This window comes from Moschus berezovskii, chromosome 8 (assembly GCF_049115385.1).
Source record: "Moschus berezovskii isolate FMDL1 chromosome 8, NW_MosBer_1.0, whole genome shotgun sequence".
Classification (NCBI taxonomy): Eukaryota; Metazoa; Chordata; class Mammalia; order Artiodactyla; family Moschidae; genus Moschus; species Moschus berezovskii.
The window spans coordinates 45,351,265-45,372,092 of record NC_142467.1 but is presented as its reverse complement, the minus strand read 5'-3'; the positions used below and the strand labels follow the sequence as shown (position 1 = coordinate 45,372,092).

Below are 20,828 nucleotides of genomic sequence, written 5' to 3'. Positions count from 1 at the left end.
AGGAGGCTGGGAGGGCGGAGTGTTCCTTGTGCAGCTGTGACTCCCACATGCCACGAGGTCATGATGCCAGAACAACTCAGAACAGAAGTATCCACTGCAGGTCAAAGGAGACCAGTTTATTTCTCATGCTTTCTCTTTTCACATTTTCTGGTGGGAAGGTTGAGACCTCAGCCTTTGCTGGAACCTATTTGGTAACCGGTCTGAGGGCCAGCCCAACCACCTGCCCAAGCAACGGTGAGACATGAGGCCCTTCATCCCTCTGTGGCCTGACCTTCCTCCAGGCTACAGACCTGAAAGGGAGGAAGGCCTCCATTCTTCCTTTTTCTACACACTCCTCACTCCAGCCCCTCGCTAAGTTCACGAAAATGGGCTGCTCTCCAGTTGTTTATTTGTAGGACGGATTGTGGGTGTGGGCCAGCCGCTGTGAGCACGCTCAGCACTGATGCTCCAGAAGCTGTATACCACCAGCTCGAGGTACCCGGTCCCAGGGAGGGGTTGGGGCCCACCCAGGCCCCAGGGGGATGGTGCCTGGTAAGTTCCTTGTTGGCCTCCCGGGCAGGTCCTCTGGGTCTGGCCCATAGGAAGAGGTCCTCTCTGATGGTCCTTCCTGGAGACTAGGCCTTCTCAGACATGGAAGTATTTCATAAAACTGCAGTGGGTGGTTTTCTAGAGAGAGAAGTGAAAGTTCAGGAAAATACTGGACTTTGGGAACTGATCATGGTGGCCTTTCAAGTAGGAGTGGTCTTCACCTTGATCTTGGGGGCCACAGGGTTCTGAGCAATGTTGGGGACTGCCCTGGGAACCCAGGGTGGGGGTGGCTTCCACCTGGGCAGTTCTGTGGTTTCATTGCATACAGGTCTCATCAGAAAAGGCATAGCTGCTAAAATTATCCTGTGAAAAGGGTGCTGAAACACCTGGTTCATCATTTGAGGGGAAATGAGGATTTTATCCACTGTGCGGGTGTGTACTTGTTGCCTTATTGGAGGAAGAGGGCGCTAGCCCTTTTGGTCCTTTATACAGGGTATACTAGGGTACCTCAGTTGGGTGTCCTCCAGGGTCAGCACTCTGACCCTTCCCTCTGGTTACAAGGGCCCCAGCTAAGCAGGGCCACAGACTTTGGCCTTTGAGTCTGTGTGTGGCTGAAGGTGTTAGGGTAACCTCTGTACCTCTTTATATTTCAATTATGATCCCGGGAGAAGCTACTGTGACTTATTTTTCTTTTCAGAGGAGGCTGATGTCCAATTGCAGTGGGCTGAGTTGAATGGGGCATTTGTGTGTATGTGTAACGGGAACTTGATCCCAGAACTGTTGCCAGGGTGTCCTAACCCTGTCCTGAGTAGGGTATGAGAGAGGCTTTAGGGGACAGGAAGGGACGAAGCAGCATCTGGTTCCCTCATCCCCTGGTACCAGGAGCAAGGATGGCTGCAGGCACACAGCTCCCTGCCACCTTTGTCATTCTGTGTCCTGCCAGGGCCACCAAGGGATCATCTGGGGTACCTGTCCCCCTTCCATTGGAGAGGACCAGTGGACTCCTCAGGAACCCTCTCCAGTAGCTTTTTCCCTCTGGCTGGCCTGCATTCCGGGAAGATGTATTTTTTCCTTCCTTCTGTGAATGCTTGGATAACACAAGCAGTTGGGGGAGCCCTAGTCTCTGTGGCTCTGCTTTTCCAGGAAGCTGATCTTCCCCTGCCCTCATATAGGGTAGTCATCAGAGTGTGTGGCTGAAGGAGCAAGCTGTTAGATGTGAGTAGGCGTCCTCAGACATAGCAGAGGACTGTCTGCTGAGGGGATGGCCAGTGTGGAACTACGGCTGTTTCTTAGTCCACCTTCTTCGGAGGATCGGGGATGCTCTCAGAGAGTGGGGTGAAGCCCAGCAGGATCATGTGTCTCTTGTAGGCCTTGGTCTGCTTAAACACCGTGTGAGTCCCATGGAGGTAGTCCCTCTAGCATCCCCAGAGTCCCATAGCACTGGTCAACCCTGGAGGAGAGAGGAGGGTGCCGAAGACTGGTGTGCTCCTGTCCGTTTCGCCTGTGCCCACCTGAGCCTTCCTGTCCCCACTGTGCCCACCACCTGCTTCTGAGTCACCCAAGTGGGTGTGCACAGATTGCTGGGCCCCTCCGGAGTGAAAATCGATGCTTTTCCTTTGAAAAGCTCTCTCTCTGATTTGATGCACACAAGTCAGAACCTGCAGCAGAGCCTGATTGTTGAGGTAGGTTCTGGAATCCATCAGATTCCCCTGGAACACTTACTAAATGCAGTTGCCAGGCCCTGTTCCCCCAGAGGCTTTGATTCTGGGTATCTGAAGTGGAACCCCAGAACCTGCATTTGAAAAAAGCATCTCCGGTGATTTCTGATGCAGGAGGGTCCTAGACGACACTGCTGAGACTGGAGGCTTTCAGAAAGTGCAAAGCTCCCCTTGAATTACCTGCAGGAATTGTATGCATACATACATATTTCTGGTAGTGCCCATAGCTTACGCTATATACTCAAAGGGTCCAGGTGTAAATGGAGCTTAAACAGTGGCAAGGAAGATCCAGTGTCAGAACCAAAATGGCAAGGCGATCTGGGTCCCGGGATGGTGGTTACTGTGCTGACCCCAGATGCCTCTCCCTCCACTAGACCCACACTTACACTGAGACCCCGGTGTCTGCTGTCAGGAGCTCCAGGAATAAAGGTGAGTGTTAACCGCCCACAGACCCGAAGTGGGGAGGGGCGCCTTACTTTTGATGGTGGTAGTCATGGAATTCAGGTGAAGGCAAGAAAGGTAGGTGGTAGCCACAGTGGGAGATCATGGTAGAGATGAGGGCCAAGGAAATGCACATGGTGATGGAGGACAAGTGGGAGCCCATTACTAGTGGACACAGTATTGCCCTCAGCATGTTGATCTGCAAGGAGAGAACTGTCTGAAGGGGGCCTGAGGGGAGGAAGGGAACCAAGGTGGATGTCCCCTTCCCCCAGAGTGGTACCAGGAAGACTTTCTGACTCAGATCTGGGGAAGATGAATGAATTTCTGGACCTTAATTTACTGGAGTCCTTCACCTTTCCTGGTGGCTCAGACCATAAGGAATCCGCCTACAAGGCAGGAGACCTAGGGTTGATCCCTGGGTTGGGAAGATCTGGAGAAGGGAATTCGATGGACAAAGGAGCCTGGCAGGCTACACTCCATGAGGTCGCAAAGAGCTGGACACAACTGAGCAAATTTCAAGCAACTTTCACTTTCAGCTTGAAACCTAGGACAAGGTATTAACTGTTTCAACCTCAACTTCCTCATTATCAGAATGGTGGTTTCTAAATGCTTGTTGGGAGGAATAAATGAAAGAACTCACATTAGGCATCTGGCTTTTCCTTGGATATGCCAGCATAAATGGTAGCTGTGGAAGGGGCAGAAGAAAGAAACTCCCAGTGTGGTCCCATTTTGTTCAGGAGACCTTAGCCTAAGGAAGGGGATTGGGGCCCTCTGCCCTCTCTTCTGGGGAAGCTGAGCTCTACTCACCATATGTTCAATAGGGTGGACAGATAGACAGGTTGCAGCGATGGGTACTGTCCACTCGTCGTGTTTCTTATGGATTTTCCTGTTGAGTTTTGGGTGGTGAAGGAGTCTAGAAAGATAGTTACCATAATTTGCCAGCCTCCCTCTCCCCATCCCTGATCAGACCTTGAGAAAGCAGAGGTAAAAACTGGGGTTACATACAAGGAGCAAAGTTGAAAACACACTGAATTGGCACCCGGACAGACCCACCTTTGAGTTTTTGTTGTGCATAATTTAGGGAGGGTGATGTAGCCTGTCTCGGTCTCAGTTGTATGAGCTGCAAAGTGGGTGATGGCCAGAAAGGATTCCATAGGGGAATGAATGGGAAACTGCCCTGCCACAGGCATAAATGGAGTTCCAGGCACTCCTGGGTCGCCTTGGGTTGTCAGCTATGGAGCACAGTGGTCTTCCTGTTACCTAGATAACAAGAGGCTTTCCAGGCCAGGAGGTGGTGTCCCATCCCCACAGCTCCAAGGAGGCCTTGTTTCCTGGGTGACAGGTGTACCTGGAGAGTGAGGAGCTGGCTGTGCTCAGGAGGAGTGTGCTCACTGGTGTGAGTGGTAGAATAGCACTTCCTCAATCAGCGTGAAGACGACCAGCTCCAGGAGGAACCATTGGAAGGTGGGGAGCTCTCGATGGCAGGGGTCTCCCCACAACTTGAGGATGGGATAGAGTGAGACCAGCATGAACTGACTGAAGAGAATCCTGAGGATAGCCTGGCATAGCTTCATGGGGCCCACCTGTGAAGGGAAAGAAGGAAGTAAGGAAGTGGACAAGAGTGTAAGTAGGTCTTTGTCTTCTGGAAACCAGGCTCCCCTGTGCACTGTTCTCAGGAGGCCCTCGCTCTGGGCTGGGTGCTAGGAGTAATGTCTGGCTGGAACTGGCAGCCCCCGAGTGCGGACCAGCTCAGGGGGCAGCCACCTGTTAATGCCCTGCTTTGGGAAAGTCCCCTCCCCCAGCCTGAGTGATCTTGCCTGCTGCTTCCTCCTCCTACAACTTCCACCACTGTCCTCCCCGTTTCTCTGCCCAGGCCCAACCCCATGTGTTCACACAGGCACCTTGGGGCGCGTGGAGAAGGCGGGCAGCCCAACTCCTTCTTCAGCCTTTTGGCCCCTGGTCATCCAGGGAGGCTTGACCAGGGTCAGGTGCAGAGATCGAGGTCTAGCCTCACTTCACCAGGCCCAAGTGAAGAATTTGAGTCAGAGAGCTGCAATCTGGCCTCTTGACCAACTTGTGTAAGTGGGTCTTCCTAGTGTTCAGGGTGGTAGTCACCCTCGGTGACAGGATGTCACCCTCAGTGACCTCAGCTCAGGATGGGGGCCCGCCTGAGCATTCTCCTAGGTCACTGTGGAGAGCTGGCCCCACATGCTCACACTGCATTGGGCCTCAATGCTGCACAACCTTTCCTTGGGGACCAGCCACCCCCTATCCCTTCATGCAATCTAGTCTCACTGCATCAGGCCCAAGTGAAGAAGGGTGTGAGCCAGGGAGCTGCTATCTGGCCTCTTGACCAACTTGTTCAGGGAATAGCCCCATGACCACAGGTCACTTGCTGGTCCTAATGAACTGGTTTGGGGGTTTCAGAAAGGATTTCTTCCTGAGAAATTTCTGCAAGCTGGAGGTGTATTGCCCCAAGGCAAGGCCAGGTTCAGAGTAGTTCTTATACTTCAGGCCTGGCTATCTGGCTTCTCCAAGCTCTGTGTGTATTGAGGGACCAGAATTCAGTCTCTAAACCTTCAGTTTCATCCCATGCAAAGCCAAGTCTGGCCGGGCTCATTTCAGACTACCTATAGAGGAAGTAAAACACCTGGCAACCTTGACCAAAAGAAGAGTGTGCTGTATGATCATTCATTCATTCAAATGATATTTATTGAGTACTTTCTATGTTCCTGGCAGTGTTCTGTGTGCTGGGAAGAAAACAGTGAACAAAACAAATTCCTGCCCTCACTGAACTCATATGCTTACCATTTTAAATAGAATGATCAGGGTAAGCTTCATTGATGGTGAGATTTGAACAAATGATGAAGAGGAAACATTTATGGAGGGGGGAGTGTGTTCGGGTAAAGGGAAGAGCTGGTAGAAGGCTCTAAGGCAGCACACTCCTGGCATCTTTGGCTGGAGAGGAGTGAGCAGTGGGGTGAGGAGTGTGGAAGGTGAGGTCCAGAGGTGGAGAGGAGCCAGTGCATAAGGGCCCCTGAAACCATGCTGAGGACTTGGACTTTTACTCCAAGAGAAGTAGATGTCATCCCAAGGTTGTGAGCCGAGAAGTTACAGCATGTACAGGTTACTCTGGCTGCTGTGTTGGGAATAGACAGTAGGAGACCAAGAACAGAAATGGGGAGGCTAATTAGAATTGCACAAATACACACATGAGAGAACGGTGGCTCAGACCAGGGAGGTGGCAATGGATGTGGTGAGAAATGGTTGGATGCTGGAGGTTTCCTGATAGACTGGATGTGGAGTGTGAGGGAAAGAACATTCTCAAGAGTGACTCCAAGGCTTTGGGTGTGAGAAGCTGCCCAACTCAGATGGGGGAGGCTGTGGGGAGCAAAGACTTTGGAGGGAGTAGAATTTCAGAAATGGTCTGTAGATCATGTTGGATTGGAGATGTCTCTGAGGCAGGTGGCTATTTGATCCTGCATCAGGAGAGAGTCTGGGTTTGAAAGCTAAATTTGTGTGAGCAGTCAAGAGTTTAGGTGCTATTTAAAATCATGACACTGAAGAGATGGGGACAGAGAAGCAGACCAAGGTTGAGCCCTGGGTGTCAACATTAAGAGGTTGGGGAGATTAGGCTGAGATGGAGCCAGAAAGCAGACTGTGAAGGGTAAGCTATGAGCTTGGAGGACAGAGCAGGGCCTTGGGACCCAGTATAAGAAGCTGCAACAGGGTGGCAGTGAGCAACTGTGAAAATAGCCCTGTTAGGTCTAATGAGACAAGCCTGTGACAGGGACACTGGCGACCTGTACATTTCTGAAGGAGCCGTGGAGGTTAAGGCCTGATGGGAGCAATTTTCTAGCTAGAGTAGGTGACAGGATAGCTTTGTGTTTATTTGTACAAGGTACAGGCTGAAGGATTTAGAGTTTTATGATGTCTTGGTTTCAAACAAAAAAAAATTATAGATGCATAGATATTTATATTTTTATATGTAGCAAAAGCACACATTTTGAAATGTTTAAGATTGGTGAATCTAGGTAGTGGGTAAACAAGTGATCAGGGTACCACCTTTTCATCTTCTGTATATGTGTTTCCATTCTTCATAGTGTGAAATGATGGGGAATAAGAGTAGACAGAGTGGAACTGGAAACTGTAGAGACAGCTCTGCAAAGGGGACCAAAAGTATGAGTGGGAGTGCATATGGGAGAGGGAGGCCACAGTTTTGAGTTTGGTGTGGTTTTTAAGCTGGGATTAATTATACCAGGTTTGTGATAAAGCAGAGAGTAAGAGGAAATGGCAACCCACTCCAGTGTTCTTGCCTGGAGAATCCCAGGGACGGGGGAGCCTGGTGGGCTTCCGTCTAGGGGGTCACACAGAGTCGGACACGACTGAAGTGACTCAGCAGCAGCAGCAGCAAGAGAGCACACACTAATAAAGTAATGCTCAAAATTCTCCAAGCCAGGCTTCAGCAATACGTGAACCGTGAACTTCCAGATGTTCAAGCTGGTTTTAGAAAAGGCAGAGGAACCAGAGATCAAAATGCCAACATCCAGTGGATCATGGAAAAAGCAAGAGAGTTCCAGAAAAACATCTATTTCTGCTTTATTGACTATGCCAAAGCCTTTGACTGTGTGGATCACAATAAACTGTGGAAAATTCTGAAAGAGATGGGAATCCCAGACCACCTGACCTGTCTCTTGAGAAACCTGTATGCAGGTCAGGAAGCAACAGTTAAAACTGGACATGGAACAACAGACTGGTTCCAATTAGGAAAAGGAGTACGTCAAGGTTGTATATTGTCACCCTGCTCATTTAACTTAAATGTAGAGTTCATCATGAGAAACGCTAGGATGGAGGAACCACAGGCTGGAATCAAGATTGCTGGAGAAGTATTAATAACCTCAGATATGCAGATGACACCACCCTTATGGCAGAAAGTGAAGAACTAAAGAGCCTCTTGATGAAAGTGAAAGAGGAGAGTGAAAAAGTTGGCTTGAAGCTCAACATTCAGAAAACTAAGATCATGGCATCTGGTCTCATCACTTCATGGCAAATAGATGGGGAAACAGTGGAAACAGTGAGAGACTTTATTTTGGGGGGCTCCAAAATCACTACAGATGCTGATTGCAGCCATGAAATTAAAAAACGCTTACTCCTTGGGAGGAAAGTTATGACCAACCTAGATAGCATATTAAAAAGCAGAGACAGTACTTTGCCAACCAAGGTCCGTCTAGTCAAGGCTATGGTTTTTCCCGTGGTCATGTATGGATGTGAGAGTTGGACTGTGAAGAAAGCTGATCGCCAAAGAATTGATGCTTTTGGACTGTGGTGTTAGAGAAGACTCTTGAGAGACCCTTGGACTGCAAGGAGATCCAGTCAGTCCATCCTAAAGTTTAGTCCTGGGTGTTCATTGAAAGGACTGATGTTGAAGCTGAAACTCCAATATTTTGGCCACCTCATGTGAAGAGCTGATTCACTTGAAAAGACCCTGATGCTGGGAAAGATTGAGGGCAGGAGAAGAAGAGGACGACAGAGGATGAGATGGCTGGATGGCATCACCGACTCGATGGACATGAGTTTGAATAGACTCTGGGAGTTGGTGTTGGGCAGGGAGGCCTGGTGTGCTGCAGCTCATGGGATCGCAAAGAGTTGGACATGACTGAGCGACTGAACTGAAGAGAGCAGGAGAGGAAAAAATAAAAGAATTCAAGAAAGAGAAGGAATAGTTGCTGGAGTAAACAAGAGGTGGTGGCTGCAGTGTACAGGTGGTGGAGGAACAGCTGGAGGAGGAACAAGGAGTGACCACATGCTGCCCCAGGTGGGCAGGGAGAGCATGTGTGCAGTTGCTCCCCGCAGGCTGCGTGGTGCGAGGCTGTGAAGGGTCTCTTCTACTTGAAGGCAAGGCCATAATCTAGGAGGATGTGTTGAGGATTTGAAGAGGGAGGAGAAGCATGAACTAGCTATCCTCTCCAGAAGAGAGGGAGGGTAAGCAGAGCATGGACTGGTCTTATTAAATCTGGCAGCTTTGTTCAGTTGGTTGAATGAAATAATCAGGAAGGAATCCCTGCTTAAAAAACAACCACCATGCACACAGTCAGAATTCTTGATGGTGGGGTTATCCATTGTTTCAGCAGCTGTGTCCTTCCCAAACAAGGCCAACTGATATCTGTGTTTTCAGCATCTGCCATTGCTGTTCCTGCTCCTGTGGGTAAGGGGAGACCTGCCTGACTTCTCTGGGGCTTGGTGAGCGCTGGGCTGAAACAGTCATTTCTGTTCCTAAAATGCTGACCCAGGTGTCGAGGGCCAGAACAGGCAGGTGGAGAGCCAAGTCTAGGGGTTAGGAGACCGGACATGAGTCTTGACTGGCTGGCTCTGAGATTTGAGACTTATTATGTACTGTCTCTAAGCTTCTAATCTGGGGGTGCCTTTTACAGAAGCTCTGGGCTCCCACTGGCCATGCTCCATCCTGGGCTGGCTAGCAGAGTTTGGAGGTCGCAGCTTTAGCCCCTGTTGGAGCTGTCTGTGCTCCAACCTGGAGAAGCTGCAGCAACACTTACATGGTCACTGTTGTCGACCTGAATTCGGTAGTGGGAGATGAAGTTAGGCTTTCCAGTCACGTCCACCACCAGGAGAAGTCCACTGAAAGCCCAGTAGACCAGAAGAGGTACTTGGGTGACACCTAAAGTTAGGAAGCAGAAGGAAAACATCAGGGCAACTTCAGGAGCTGGCAGGGTGAGTATTCCCCGAACACACGCTCGGTGGTGACTGAGGTTGCACTGTGGGCAGGCCCAGGGCCGGGGCCCTGCTTTTAGTCTTTGTGTAACAAGCCCGCTCTGGAAACTGGCATGGGTCACTTAAGGAGTGTCTCTATTTCTTTTCTTAGCTGTAGTACGGGGGCAATAGACTTCTAGGTGGTTTGAGATGGAACAGCAAAACATTTTAAGATGTGTGATGCACTCCACATAGAAATGACTTCGGTTGACTTTTGGGTGTCTGCCCCCTGAACCCGAAGAATAGCCGAGGAAGGGAAGAGCAGGGGGAGACCAGTTTGGCTCATAATGGGCACTCGGGTTACCCAGTCCTCATGAGCCTATGATGCCATGAGCAGAGGGAGCTCAGGTGTCCAGTGGGCATTTCCCAAAGTGGAAAACCCACCTCTGAGGGGCTCCGTGCTTAAACAATCTTCACACCCTGCCCTCTTAGAGAGTCAGGGTCCAGACCAGTGTGGTAACAGCTCTGAAATTTCCTGTTTGACTTTGTTAAACTCAGCCTTTCCCAGGCTTTTCTGTATCTAGTACTGTTTTCTCAGATAGAATAGGATGGCCCTACTTCCCTGTCTGCCAGGACAGTTTCAATTTACATGTATGATTCCAGCATCATTCTTAATAAGCCCTCCTTTACTCTCAAACATGACCCATTTGGATACCCTGTATGGTCTCCCCCCAACCCCATTAACCTCCTACAGAAATGCTGTTGTTCTGCAGGATGTTTTAGAAAATGCCGATCAACACAAATTTAGATAGAGCGCTTGTCTCCGCATCCCACTTTTCCATGAAGTCACAACAAATATCTTTGATCTCCTCCGGTGAACAAATAGGCACTTTGTCCACCCCAAGTGGCAGTTATGCAGGTGACATCACAGTGTTACCTAACTCTTGTGCTGTTAACTGTATTTTTCCTTGATTTGCTGCCTCCTCTACTTTCAGTATGCCAACGAGCAAGGGTGTTTCCCTCCGTTCTCTGTCTCTTCCTTCCATCCTCCTTTAGAGCCTTCTTGCTCCATCAAGCACCATGCCTTGTGCCAGTTGATACCTGGAAAGTGTTTGGTTAACACAGTGAGGAAATGTGACTGGCATAAAGGTCCTCAGGGCAGTTTGGCCCTTAGGTCTAGTGGGCCGTCCATCGAGGTGCCTGCCTACCTGTTCATCCAAGGGCTCCTTGAGGAATACAGAGTGAAAATTGCAAGAGGTATCTTAAACATTTTTTTCAGCTCTAACTTGTCAAATTGCAATTATTTTTTCCTGTCTTGTATTTGCTTATCACTACCTATCACGGATGATAGGTCATTTTCCCATCATTGTAACAGAAACATAAAGTGTTTTCCCACCACTCTTCCCATGTACATTTGTAATTTGCATTGTTTTTTTCAGTGAGTCCTTAAGATTCCATTAACCTGTCATGTTTAATATCCAGCCCATTTTCAGAGTTTTCTTTCTGAAGAAAACAGTCGTCAGAAACATGAAACATTTTATTTATCTCTACATTTGCTTCGTGAAACTGACACATTTTTATCTCCCCTTCTAGGCTGTGACATAGTTTTGGTTGAGGTTTGTTTTGTAGTTATTTTCTTCTAGTCAGACTGTGACATAATTTGAATGGGGTAGCTAGAGTATGTTAATACTTTATCTTAAATTTCTCTGTATCATACTTATGAGTTTGGCACAAAATCACTTAAAAAGTACTATCTGATTGAATGCATGTGTAATTGAGGACAGTCACTATTGCAGATAATGCTGTTATAGATATCTATCTTCAAATAGTTTTCTCTTCTACTCTGTTTCCTTAGGACTCTTTAGAGCGAGTGGCACTATCAGTAAATATTTGCTGATTGAACACATGCTGTCAGGCCCCAAGAGCTAGGCTGCATCGGGTCCAAGGACATGGCCTCACATGAGACACAGCAGCCCTCTGTACTTGTGAACCTGACATCTGGAAGCTGGAGTACTGCTCTCACATGCTTTCGTTTATATATAAACTTTTTAAATTTTTCTATTTCTGTGTGTGTGGGAGATGTCTCAAGGTCTTTTTTTAAATTTATTTTTAATGGAAGGATAATTGCTTTACAGTATTGGACAGGGAGGCCTAGCGTGCTGTGATACATGGGGTCGCAAAGAGTCGGACATGACTGACTGGACTGAACTGAACTGAACTGATTGTGTTGTTTTCTGCCAAACATCAACATGAATCAGTCAGAGGTTTACCTATGTTCCTTCCTTCTTGAGCCTCCCTCCCACCTCCCTCCCCATCACACACCTCTTGGTAGTTCCAGAGCTCTGGTTTGAGTTCCCTGAGTAATACAGCAAATTCCCACTGGCATCTGTTTTACAAATGGTAATGTATGTTTACATGTTACCCACTCCTTACATCCTGCCCTCTTCCTCCTGCCCACTTCTGTGTGCCTAAGTTTGTTCTCTATGTCTCTGTGTCCTCTGCTACGCTGCAAATAATTTATTTCATCAGAACCATCTTTCTGGATCCCATATATGTGCATTAGTATACAATATTTATGTTTCTCTTTCTGACTTACTTCACTCTGTATAATAGGCTCTAGGATCATGCACTTCACTAGAACTGACTCGAATGCGTTCCTTTTCGTGGCTGAGTAATATTCCATTGTATATATGTACCACACCTTCCTTATCCATTCATCTGTCAGTGGACATCTAGATTGCTTCCATGTCATAGGTATTGTAAACAGTGGTACAATGAACATTGGGGTACATGTGTCTTTTAAGTTTTGGTCTTCTCAGGGTATATGCCTAGTAGTGGGATTACTGGGTCGTATGGGTGGTGGTTTTATTCCTAATGTTTTAAGAAATCTTCATACTATTTTCCATAGTGGCTGTATCAATTTACATTTCCACCAACAGTACAAGAGGGTTCCCTTTTCTCCATATTTTCTCCAGCATTTATTGTTTGAAGAGTTCTTTTAAGGTCCATAATTATTTATTTATTTTTTTTATGTTTTCATTCATCTTCCCTCTTTATTGAATTTTGATCATCTTTTTTTTGGATGATGATGGTCATTCTGACCAGTGTGAGGTGATATCTCACTGTAGTTTTGATTTGCATTTTGCTAATAATAAGCAATGTTGAGCATCTTTTCATGTGTTTATTAGCCATCTGCATGTCTTCTTTGGAGAAATATCTGTTTAGGTCTATTGCCAAGTTTTTGATTGGGTTGTTAATCTTTCTGGTGTTGACTTGTATGAGCTGCCTATATATTTTGGAAATTAATCTTTTGTCAGTTGTTTCATTTGCTATTATTTTCTCCCATTCTGAGGGTTGTCTTTTCACCTTGTTTATAGTTTCCTTTGCTATACAAAAGCTTTTAAATTTAATTAGGTCCCACTTGTTTATTTTTGTTTTTATTTCCATTACTCTAGGAGGTGGCTCATAGAGGATTTTGCTGTGATTTATGTCATAGGGTGTTCTGCTATTTTTTCCTCTAAGAGTTTTATAGTTTCTGGTCTTACATTTAGGTCTTTAATTCGTTTTTAGTTTATCTTTGTGTACGGTGTCATTCTTTTACACATAGCTGTCCAGTTTTTCCAGCAGCATTTATTGAAGAGACTATCTTTGCCCCATTGTATATTCTTGCCTCCTTTGTCAAAAATAAGCTACCTGTAGGTGCATGGGTTTATTTCTGGGTATATTTATTTCATGGGTATATTTATTTATATCCTGTTCCATTGGTCTATATTTCTGTTTTTGTGCCAGTACCATACTATCTTGATGACTGCAGTTTCATAGTATAGTCTGAATTCAGGAAGGTTGATTCCACCAGCTGCATTCTTCTTTCTCAAAATTGCTTTGGCTATTCAGGGCCTTTTATGTTTCCATATGAATTGTGAGATTTTTTAATTCTAGTTCTGTGAAAAATGCCATTGGTAATTTGATAGGGATCACATAGAATCTGTAAATTACATTTGATAGTATAGTCATTTTCACAATATTGATTCTTCCTACCCAGGAACATGGAGTATCTCTCCATATGTTTATATCGTCTTTGGTTTCTTTCATCAGTGTCTCATAGTTTTCTGAATACAGCTCTTTTGTCTTCTTGTGTGGGGCTTCCCTGGTGGCTCAGAAGGTAAAGAATCTGCCTGCAAAGCAGGAGATCTGGATTCAATCCCTGGGGTTGGAAGATCCCCTGGAGAAGGAAATGGCAACCCACTCCAGTAATGTATGGAGAATTCCATGGACAGAGGAATGGCAGATGGCCTTCCATGGCCATTGGCCATGGCCATGGCAATCCCCTGTCAGGCTACAGTCCATGGGATCACAAAGAGTCAGACACGACTGAATGACTTAGGTAGGTTGAGTCCTAGCTATTTTTTATTCTTTCTGTTGCAGTGTGAATGGGATTGATTCTTTAATTTCTCTTTCTGATTTTTCATTGTTAGTGTATAGGAATGCAAGAGATTTCTGTATATTGATTTTTATATCCTGCCTGCAACTTTTCTAAATTCACTGATTAGCTCTAGTAATTTTCTGATAGAATCTTTAGGGTTTTCTGTGTACAGTATCATGTCATCTTCAAACAATGAGAGTTTTACTTCTTTTCCAATATGGATTCCTTTTATTTCTTTTTAAATTATTTTTTATTGCTTTCATTTCTTTTTCCTCTCTGTTTGACATAGGTAGGGGGATGTCTCAAGTTCTTTTTTCTCAAGTTCCTTAAACATCCATTCAAGATTGCCTACAAATTTGTAGTCCTTGGGGTTACCACTGTCTTTAGGTCCTCTTTCCTTAGAGTAATAAACTGAGAAGTCTCAGAGTAGAGAACAAAACAAACAGAATTAAGCTATAACCCATACCTAAACCCTAATGGCTGGTGTCTGGGAATCTTACCTAGAATGTAGAGGAGCCACTCCTTCCCTTCAAATGTAGACAGCAGCCTCTCCCACTGGGCTTGCCAAAAGTAGCCGGAAGCACCCCAAAATCTCTGAAGATACCTTGAAAGAAAACTCATTCATGTTTCTGAGTGAAGACCGGTGGGTGGACAGCTCCTGAATCCATGCTCTCCCCGCAGACCTCCACCGCAAGGCCCCCAGATCCTGAATTAGAGCCAGCCAAGCAGACTCACCCTATGACACAGTTCCAGTGGGCCATCAGCAAGAGAAGGCTGGAGCCCAGGATGAAAGCCGTCCTCCTCATGGAACCCCAGATGTGTCCCTCCTCGGGGAGGACAAGAAAATGTCAGGCCCCAACCAGACTCCTGCCTTCCCAGGTGGCTCACTGTTGAAGCCTGGCAGGAGTGATGGGCCATCAGGTTCTCAGTCATGCCATCAGGGCACATCTGCTGACCTTTCTCAGCCTCCACTGGAGGCTCTTCCTTGTCAAGAGCTCTCAGGCTTGTGCGGAGGTGAGCATGAAGGTTAGAGCTTCAGGGTGGAGGGAAGGAAGAGCGCACACTTCCCCAGAGAATCTAGCAGGCAGTTTTGTCACCTAGATAATGACAGATGAGCCTTCCAAGAGCCATGGGATTTCATGACCAGTCCTCGTGTTGAACAAAGATGCAGATTTTCTATACATGGCCATCACTTGGAAGCTTTTAAAAAATCCCAGTATGTAGGCTCCTTCCCAGCTCAGTTACATAAGAGTCTCTGGGGTGGAGCATGGGCTGTCCTGTTTTTAAAGCTCCCCATTGAAATCCAGTGGGCAGCAAGGCTGGGACGGCCGTCACAGAGGGATCTGCAGGATCTTTGATGAGGCCATGGGGACTTCACTGTGTTCCCCAGCCAGGCCTGCTTTCCAGTGCCCATCACTCTTGTCCTTGAAGGAAAGAGTAAACAAACACATTCTCTGACTTGTAATAAGTCCTCTGCCTCCCATAGACATAAGCTTGGACTGCCAGCTTATGTCTGAGTCTGATGAGAGGCTCCCTGGGCAAAGAATAGGCACTGGCCATCACTGGGTGGTCCTGACATGTTCTCCAGAAGCCTAAAACATCAAAGGTAGCAACCCTGATGGTAAAACAAGAAGGTCTAGTCTTGTAGAAGGAAATCCCTGGTGTGTCACCAGTTTCCATAGTACCTTGCACAGAGATGACAAATGTCCATTACACTTTATGTTTATAACCCTGGATGGAGTCTGCTCATGTTTCTTCAAAGGAGAAAATGAGAAGTGGTGGTCCCTACAGGTGTGTGCAGTTGGTGAACCTGACCACACACACCCTTGGACAGGAAGCTGATCTAATGGGATGCCATGTCTTAACCCAGACTTTGGAGATTTGGAGGAGTGGGTTTTTTTTTTAATGATTATTTATTTGGCTGCATCGTGGAATGCAGGGTCTTTCAGTTGTGGCATGTGAACTCTTAGTTGCGGCATGTGACCTCTTAGTTGCAACATGTGGGATCTAGTTCTCTGACCAGGGAAGGAACCTGGGCCCCCTGCATTGGAATTGTGGAGTCTTGGCCAACTGGAACACCAGGGAAGTCCTCTTGTGGACTGTTTAATGGACTCATTCAGAGCAACCTGAATCTGCACTGACTCTTCTCTGATTACACCTTTACACTTTCAGTCAGAAAAAGTTTGTAAGTCATTTTCTAGGGCCAGTGAAATATTTTTCAATGCCTACTACTCTTCGGGGTCCTGAGTTATGAAAAATGACCTCCTTTTCTTCTTTCTTTCTCTCTCTCTCTCTTTTTCTGTCTCTGCCATTATGGGTTGGATCACCAGGACCACAGAAACTTGTTCTTTTACACAGGCTGTTTAAAGGTCACCGCCAAACTTGCCAGTCAGTTCATCTTGGGCTTTTGCAGTTACTTCATTTTTAGGATTCAAAGGACGCTTTTCATGAGCTTTGCCAGATAGCCTAAGAATCTTCCCTTTGAATTTAATCAAAGCAAGTGTAGTCAAATTTAAAACCTCGTTTTCATGTATAAGACTCAATGTGTTTTCATGGATCATGGTGTTTTCTGTCTCCTGGCATTTTCAGCCCAAAGTGCCAGGAACATATACAGGACAAAGGTCTCTGTGAAGGGCAGGTGCATACAGATTAGACATTACTGGGATCTGCTGCAGCTTGTTTCCCACCCTCCCAGACCAGAGTGGACCTCTCTTGTCCCCAGAGCAGATGTAGAAGGGGTGGTTCCAAAGGCCTGAGCCTGGGCATTCTAAGGGCCAGGAGACCTTGGTGGGACAGCTGTGGGGCTCCTCAGTGCCCTACATGGGAGCAGGCAAAGGAGCTTGAGTGACAGTGAGGCAGCTTGGAGTCAAGTGATTCTGCTCAGCTACTGAGGGGAGCACTTCACTAACATGTCAGCTACCCCAGCACCTTGTCAGTTACGCTGTAAGCACAGACATGGAAGGGAGCACTGGCTGCATGCTCACCACTTTGATGGGTTAGAGTGAAGTGAAGTTGCTTAGTTGTGTCTGACTCTTTGCGACCCATGGACTGTAGCCTTCTGGGCTCCTCTGTCCATGGATTTCTCCAGGCAAGAGTATTGGAGTAGGTAGCCATTCCCATCTCCAAGGGATCTACCTGACCTAGGGATTGAACCTGGGTCTCTTGCATTGCAGGCAGACTCTTTACTGTCTGAACATTCAGGGAAGTTCAGTTTGGTGTGTAGAGTACTCATATTTACCTGGTTTGGATTCTCATTGTGTAGCATATGTCCAGCTTCTTCCATCTGGAATAAGAAAGTGCAGGTGAGCCTAGGTGTCATTTTCACATGCAACCAGCTAAGTAAGTAATAGAGAGTGTCAAAGTGAATGGCCAGCAGTGATTTTTTATGCTGGCTACTCATTAGAATAACCCAAGAGTTACAAAAAATAAAAAACCCCACCAAATTTCCCCTGGAATGAGACAAACTGATTCTAAAATTTACATGGAGATCCTTAAGTGCAAAGTCAATTGGGCCTTAGGAAGCATCACTATGAACAAAGCTAGTGAACTATTTCAAATCCTAAAAGATGCTGCTGTTAAAGTGCTGCACTCAATGTGCCAGCAAGGTTGGAAAATCACAGGTGGCCACAGGACTGGAAAAGATCAGTTTTCATTCCAATCCCAAAGAAAGGCAATGCCAAAGAATGCTCAAACTACCTCACAATTGCACTCATCTCACATGCTAGCAAAGTAATGCTCAAAATACTCCAAGCCAGGCTTCAACAGTATGTGAACTGAGAAATTTCAGATGTTCAAGCTGGATTTAGAAAAGGCGAAGGATTCAGAGATCAAATTGCCAAACATCTGTTGGATCATAGGAAAAGCAAGAGAATTCTAGAAAAGCACCTACTTCTGCCTCATTGACTATGATAAAGCCTTTGACTATGTGGATCACAACTGTGGAAAATTCTTAAAGAGATGGGAATACCAGACCACCTTAACTGTCTCCTGAGAAACCTGTATGCAGGTCTAGAAGCAACAGTTAGAACTGGACATGTGACAACAGACAGGTTCCAAATTGGGAAAAGGAGTACGTCAAGGCTGCATATTGTCACCCTGCTTATTTAACTTCTATGCAGAGTACATCATGAGAAATGCTGGGCTGGATGAAGCACAAGCAGAAAGCAAGATTGCCAGGAGAAATATCAATAACTTCAGATATACAGATGATACCACCCTTATGGCAGAAAGTGAAGAAGAACTAAAGAACCTCATGATGAAAGTGAGAGAGGAGAGTGAAAAAGTTGGCTTAAAGCTCAACATTCAAAAAACGAAGATAATGACATCTGGTCCCATCACTTCATGGCAAATAAATGGGGAAACAATGGAAACAGTGAGAGACTTTATTTTGGGGGGCTCCAAAATCCCTGCAGATGGTGACTACAGCCTTGAAATTAAAAGATGCTTGCTTCATTGAAGAAAAGCTATGACAGTCCTGGAGAGCATATTAAAAAGTGGAGACATTACTTTGCCAACAAGGGTCTGTGTAGTCAAAGCTATGGTTTTTCCAGTAGTCGTGTATGGATGTGGGAGTTGGACTGTGAAGAAAGCTGATCACCGAAGAATTGATGCTTTTGAACTGTGGTGTTTTAGAAGACTCTTAAGAGTCCCTTGGACTGCAAGGAGATCAAACCAGTCAATCCTAAATGAAATCAACCCTGAATATTCATTGGAAGGACTGATGCTGAAGAAGAAGCTCCAATACTTTGGCCATCTGATGCAAAGAACTGGCTCATTAGAAAAGACCCTGATTGAAAGATTGAAGGGAAAGATTGAAGGCAGGAGGTGACGGGGATGACAGAGGATGAGATGGTTGGATGGCATCATCAACTCGATGGACATGAGTTTGAGCAAGCTCCGGGATTTGGTGATGGACAGGGAAGCCTGGTGTGCTGCAGTCCGTGGGGTCACAAAGAGTCAGACACAACTGAGTGACTGAACTGAATTGAAGGTACTATAATCATTACATTTTTATCGTGCTTCCTGTCTTTTTCTCTACCTTTTGAAGTCTCCCATTTAAGAACTACCAGTTGTCTTTAGTTCAACTATTCTTTTTTTCTTTTTTTAATTTGGCTGTACAGGCTCTTCTTTGCGGCATGCAGGATCTTTAGTTGTGACATGCAGGCTCTATTCCCTGATGAAGGGTGGAACCCAGGCCTCCTGCATTGTAAGCATTGGAGTCTTAACCACTGGACCACCATGAAAGTCCCAATCTCATCTATTCTGTTGCCCCCATTTTCCATTTGAAGAAATGGAGGCATAGAAATTTTCATTATTCAGCTTCAGGTTAGTTATTTAGTGGCAGAACTTGAATTCAGTGCTTATACTGACTGAGTCTGCACCCTGTATAGAATGTGCTGACGTCAGTGAACTCAGGGTGTCATTCAGGTGGCACAGGGACAAAAAGGAGTCAGATTAGCCTCTATTAGCTGCTAATAATGGATTAGATATTGTGTGTGCTTGCTTTCCTTTTTAATACCAAAAGTAAAATAGGGCATGGTTTTTCTATGATATTAATCATTATTTTGAGAAACATTTATTGTGTGCCAGATACAATGCTAGCCACAGAGGATACAAAGATGAATAAGACATGGTTCTTGGCCCTATTTAATAACGTAATACTATATGACTTTGATTTTCCATATGCAAAAATAAGTAGGGGGAGGATAGGAAATGGCATTTATAATGGGACTGCATTCAGAGAAAGAAACTATATGCACTAAAAGTAAATATTCTAATACTTTATAACAATGAATTGACTTTCCCTTAAAGGGATTTCGATAGGTATTATAAGATTATCCAAATTACATGCTTTTTAGTGTGGTTCTTTTGAAAGTAGATGATTCTGACAATGCCAGTTTTTTATCGCAGAATCCCGAATCTAGATAAATGACAGAGTGAAGCTATAGTGGATGTTCACAGCCTTGAACATCTGAAGACAGGACAGGGGAAGGGGATGAAGGTGGGAAAAGTAGACAGTTTTTTCTGCAGCCTGGTTCTTTCAGATTCTAGGTTCCTGGATATTCTACATGGTTGATGAAGTTTCCCACTTGATAGGTAAAAGATCAGTTCAGTTTAGTTCAGTCGCTCATTCGTGTCCAACTCTTTGTGACCCCATGAACCGCAGCACGCCCGGCCTCCCCGTCCATCACCAACTCCCAGAGTTGACTCAAACTCATGTCCATTGAGTCAGTGATGCCATCCAACCATCTCATCCTCTGTTGTCCCCTTCTCCTCCTGTCTTCAATCTTTCCCAGCATCAGCGTCTTTTCAAATGAGTCAGCTCTTTGCATCAGGTGGCCAAAGTATTGGAGTTTCAGCTTCTAAATATCTTGTGAAATTATTAGAAAAAAAAAATTATTAGGGAAACGGAACACTTGATAGATCATCTGGTCTACCCCTTCCATTTTATAGATAAAGAGATAGGCTTAGATAGCAAAACTGACTTGTTCCAAACTCTACACAGTGTCTGACAAAATCCAGGCTTTCTAACACTTTGTCTGGTATCACCAGTGGTTTCAGAATAACGTAAATTTTGTTTCATGAGGGAGAGGGCTACTGTCTCTTGAGGACTGAAACTTCCATCACTTCAGCCTCTGCTCTCAGGCTGTTTGTATTCTTGGGAAAAACTGAGAAGTCTGCCTCCAGTTTAAAGCCTCTGATAGAAGGTTTCAAGAAGGTAGTATGACAAGGTCTGTATGTAAGTGAAACTCTTATAGAGGGAAAAGATTTTCATTCAAGAAGGTAAAATGCTTGAAGGAAAAGTTTAAACTCTGAGACAAAAATGACTCCCTTTGGACAGTTTTAACAATGCTCTCTTCACTGCTTTTGCTGTGGGTACTTATACCCCTTCAGATTTACTGCCCCCTTGACCGCATGGCCGACAGGCTGAAAGCATGCCTATTTTGTTTGCTCTGAGATCCACAGCACCAAACACAAGCCTAGCATACTCAGGAAGTATTTGCTGAATA

At 45.8% G+C, this 20,828-nt stretch overlaps 1 protein-coding gene across 1 annotated transcript in view; it reads right to left on the bottom strand.

The window, feature by feature from the left end:
• Positions 1-1,817: 1,817 nt before the first annotated feature.
• The window catches only part of FAXDC2 (fatty acid hydroxylase domain containing 2), a 27,054-nt gene continuing 8,043 nt past the window's right edge, over positions 1,818-20,828 (bottom strand). The window contains 8 exon segments of the mRNA XM_088839291.1: positions 1,818-1,943; positions 1,945-1,978; positions 2,723-2,886; positions 3,495-3,600; positions 4,080-4,270; positions 9,242-9,363; positions 14,319-14,422; positions 14,554-14,642. Coding sequence (XP_088695417.1) covers positions 1,818-1,943; positions 1,945-1,978; positions 2,723-2,886; positions 3,495-3,600; positions 4,080-4,270; positions 9,242-9,363; positions 14,319-14,422; positions 14,554-14,642 — 936 coding nt within the window.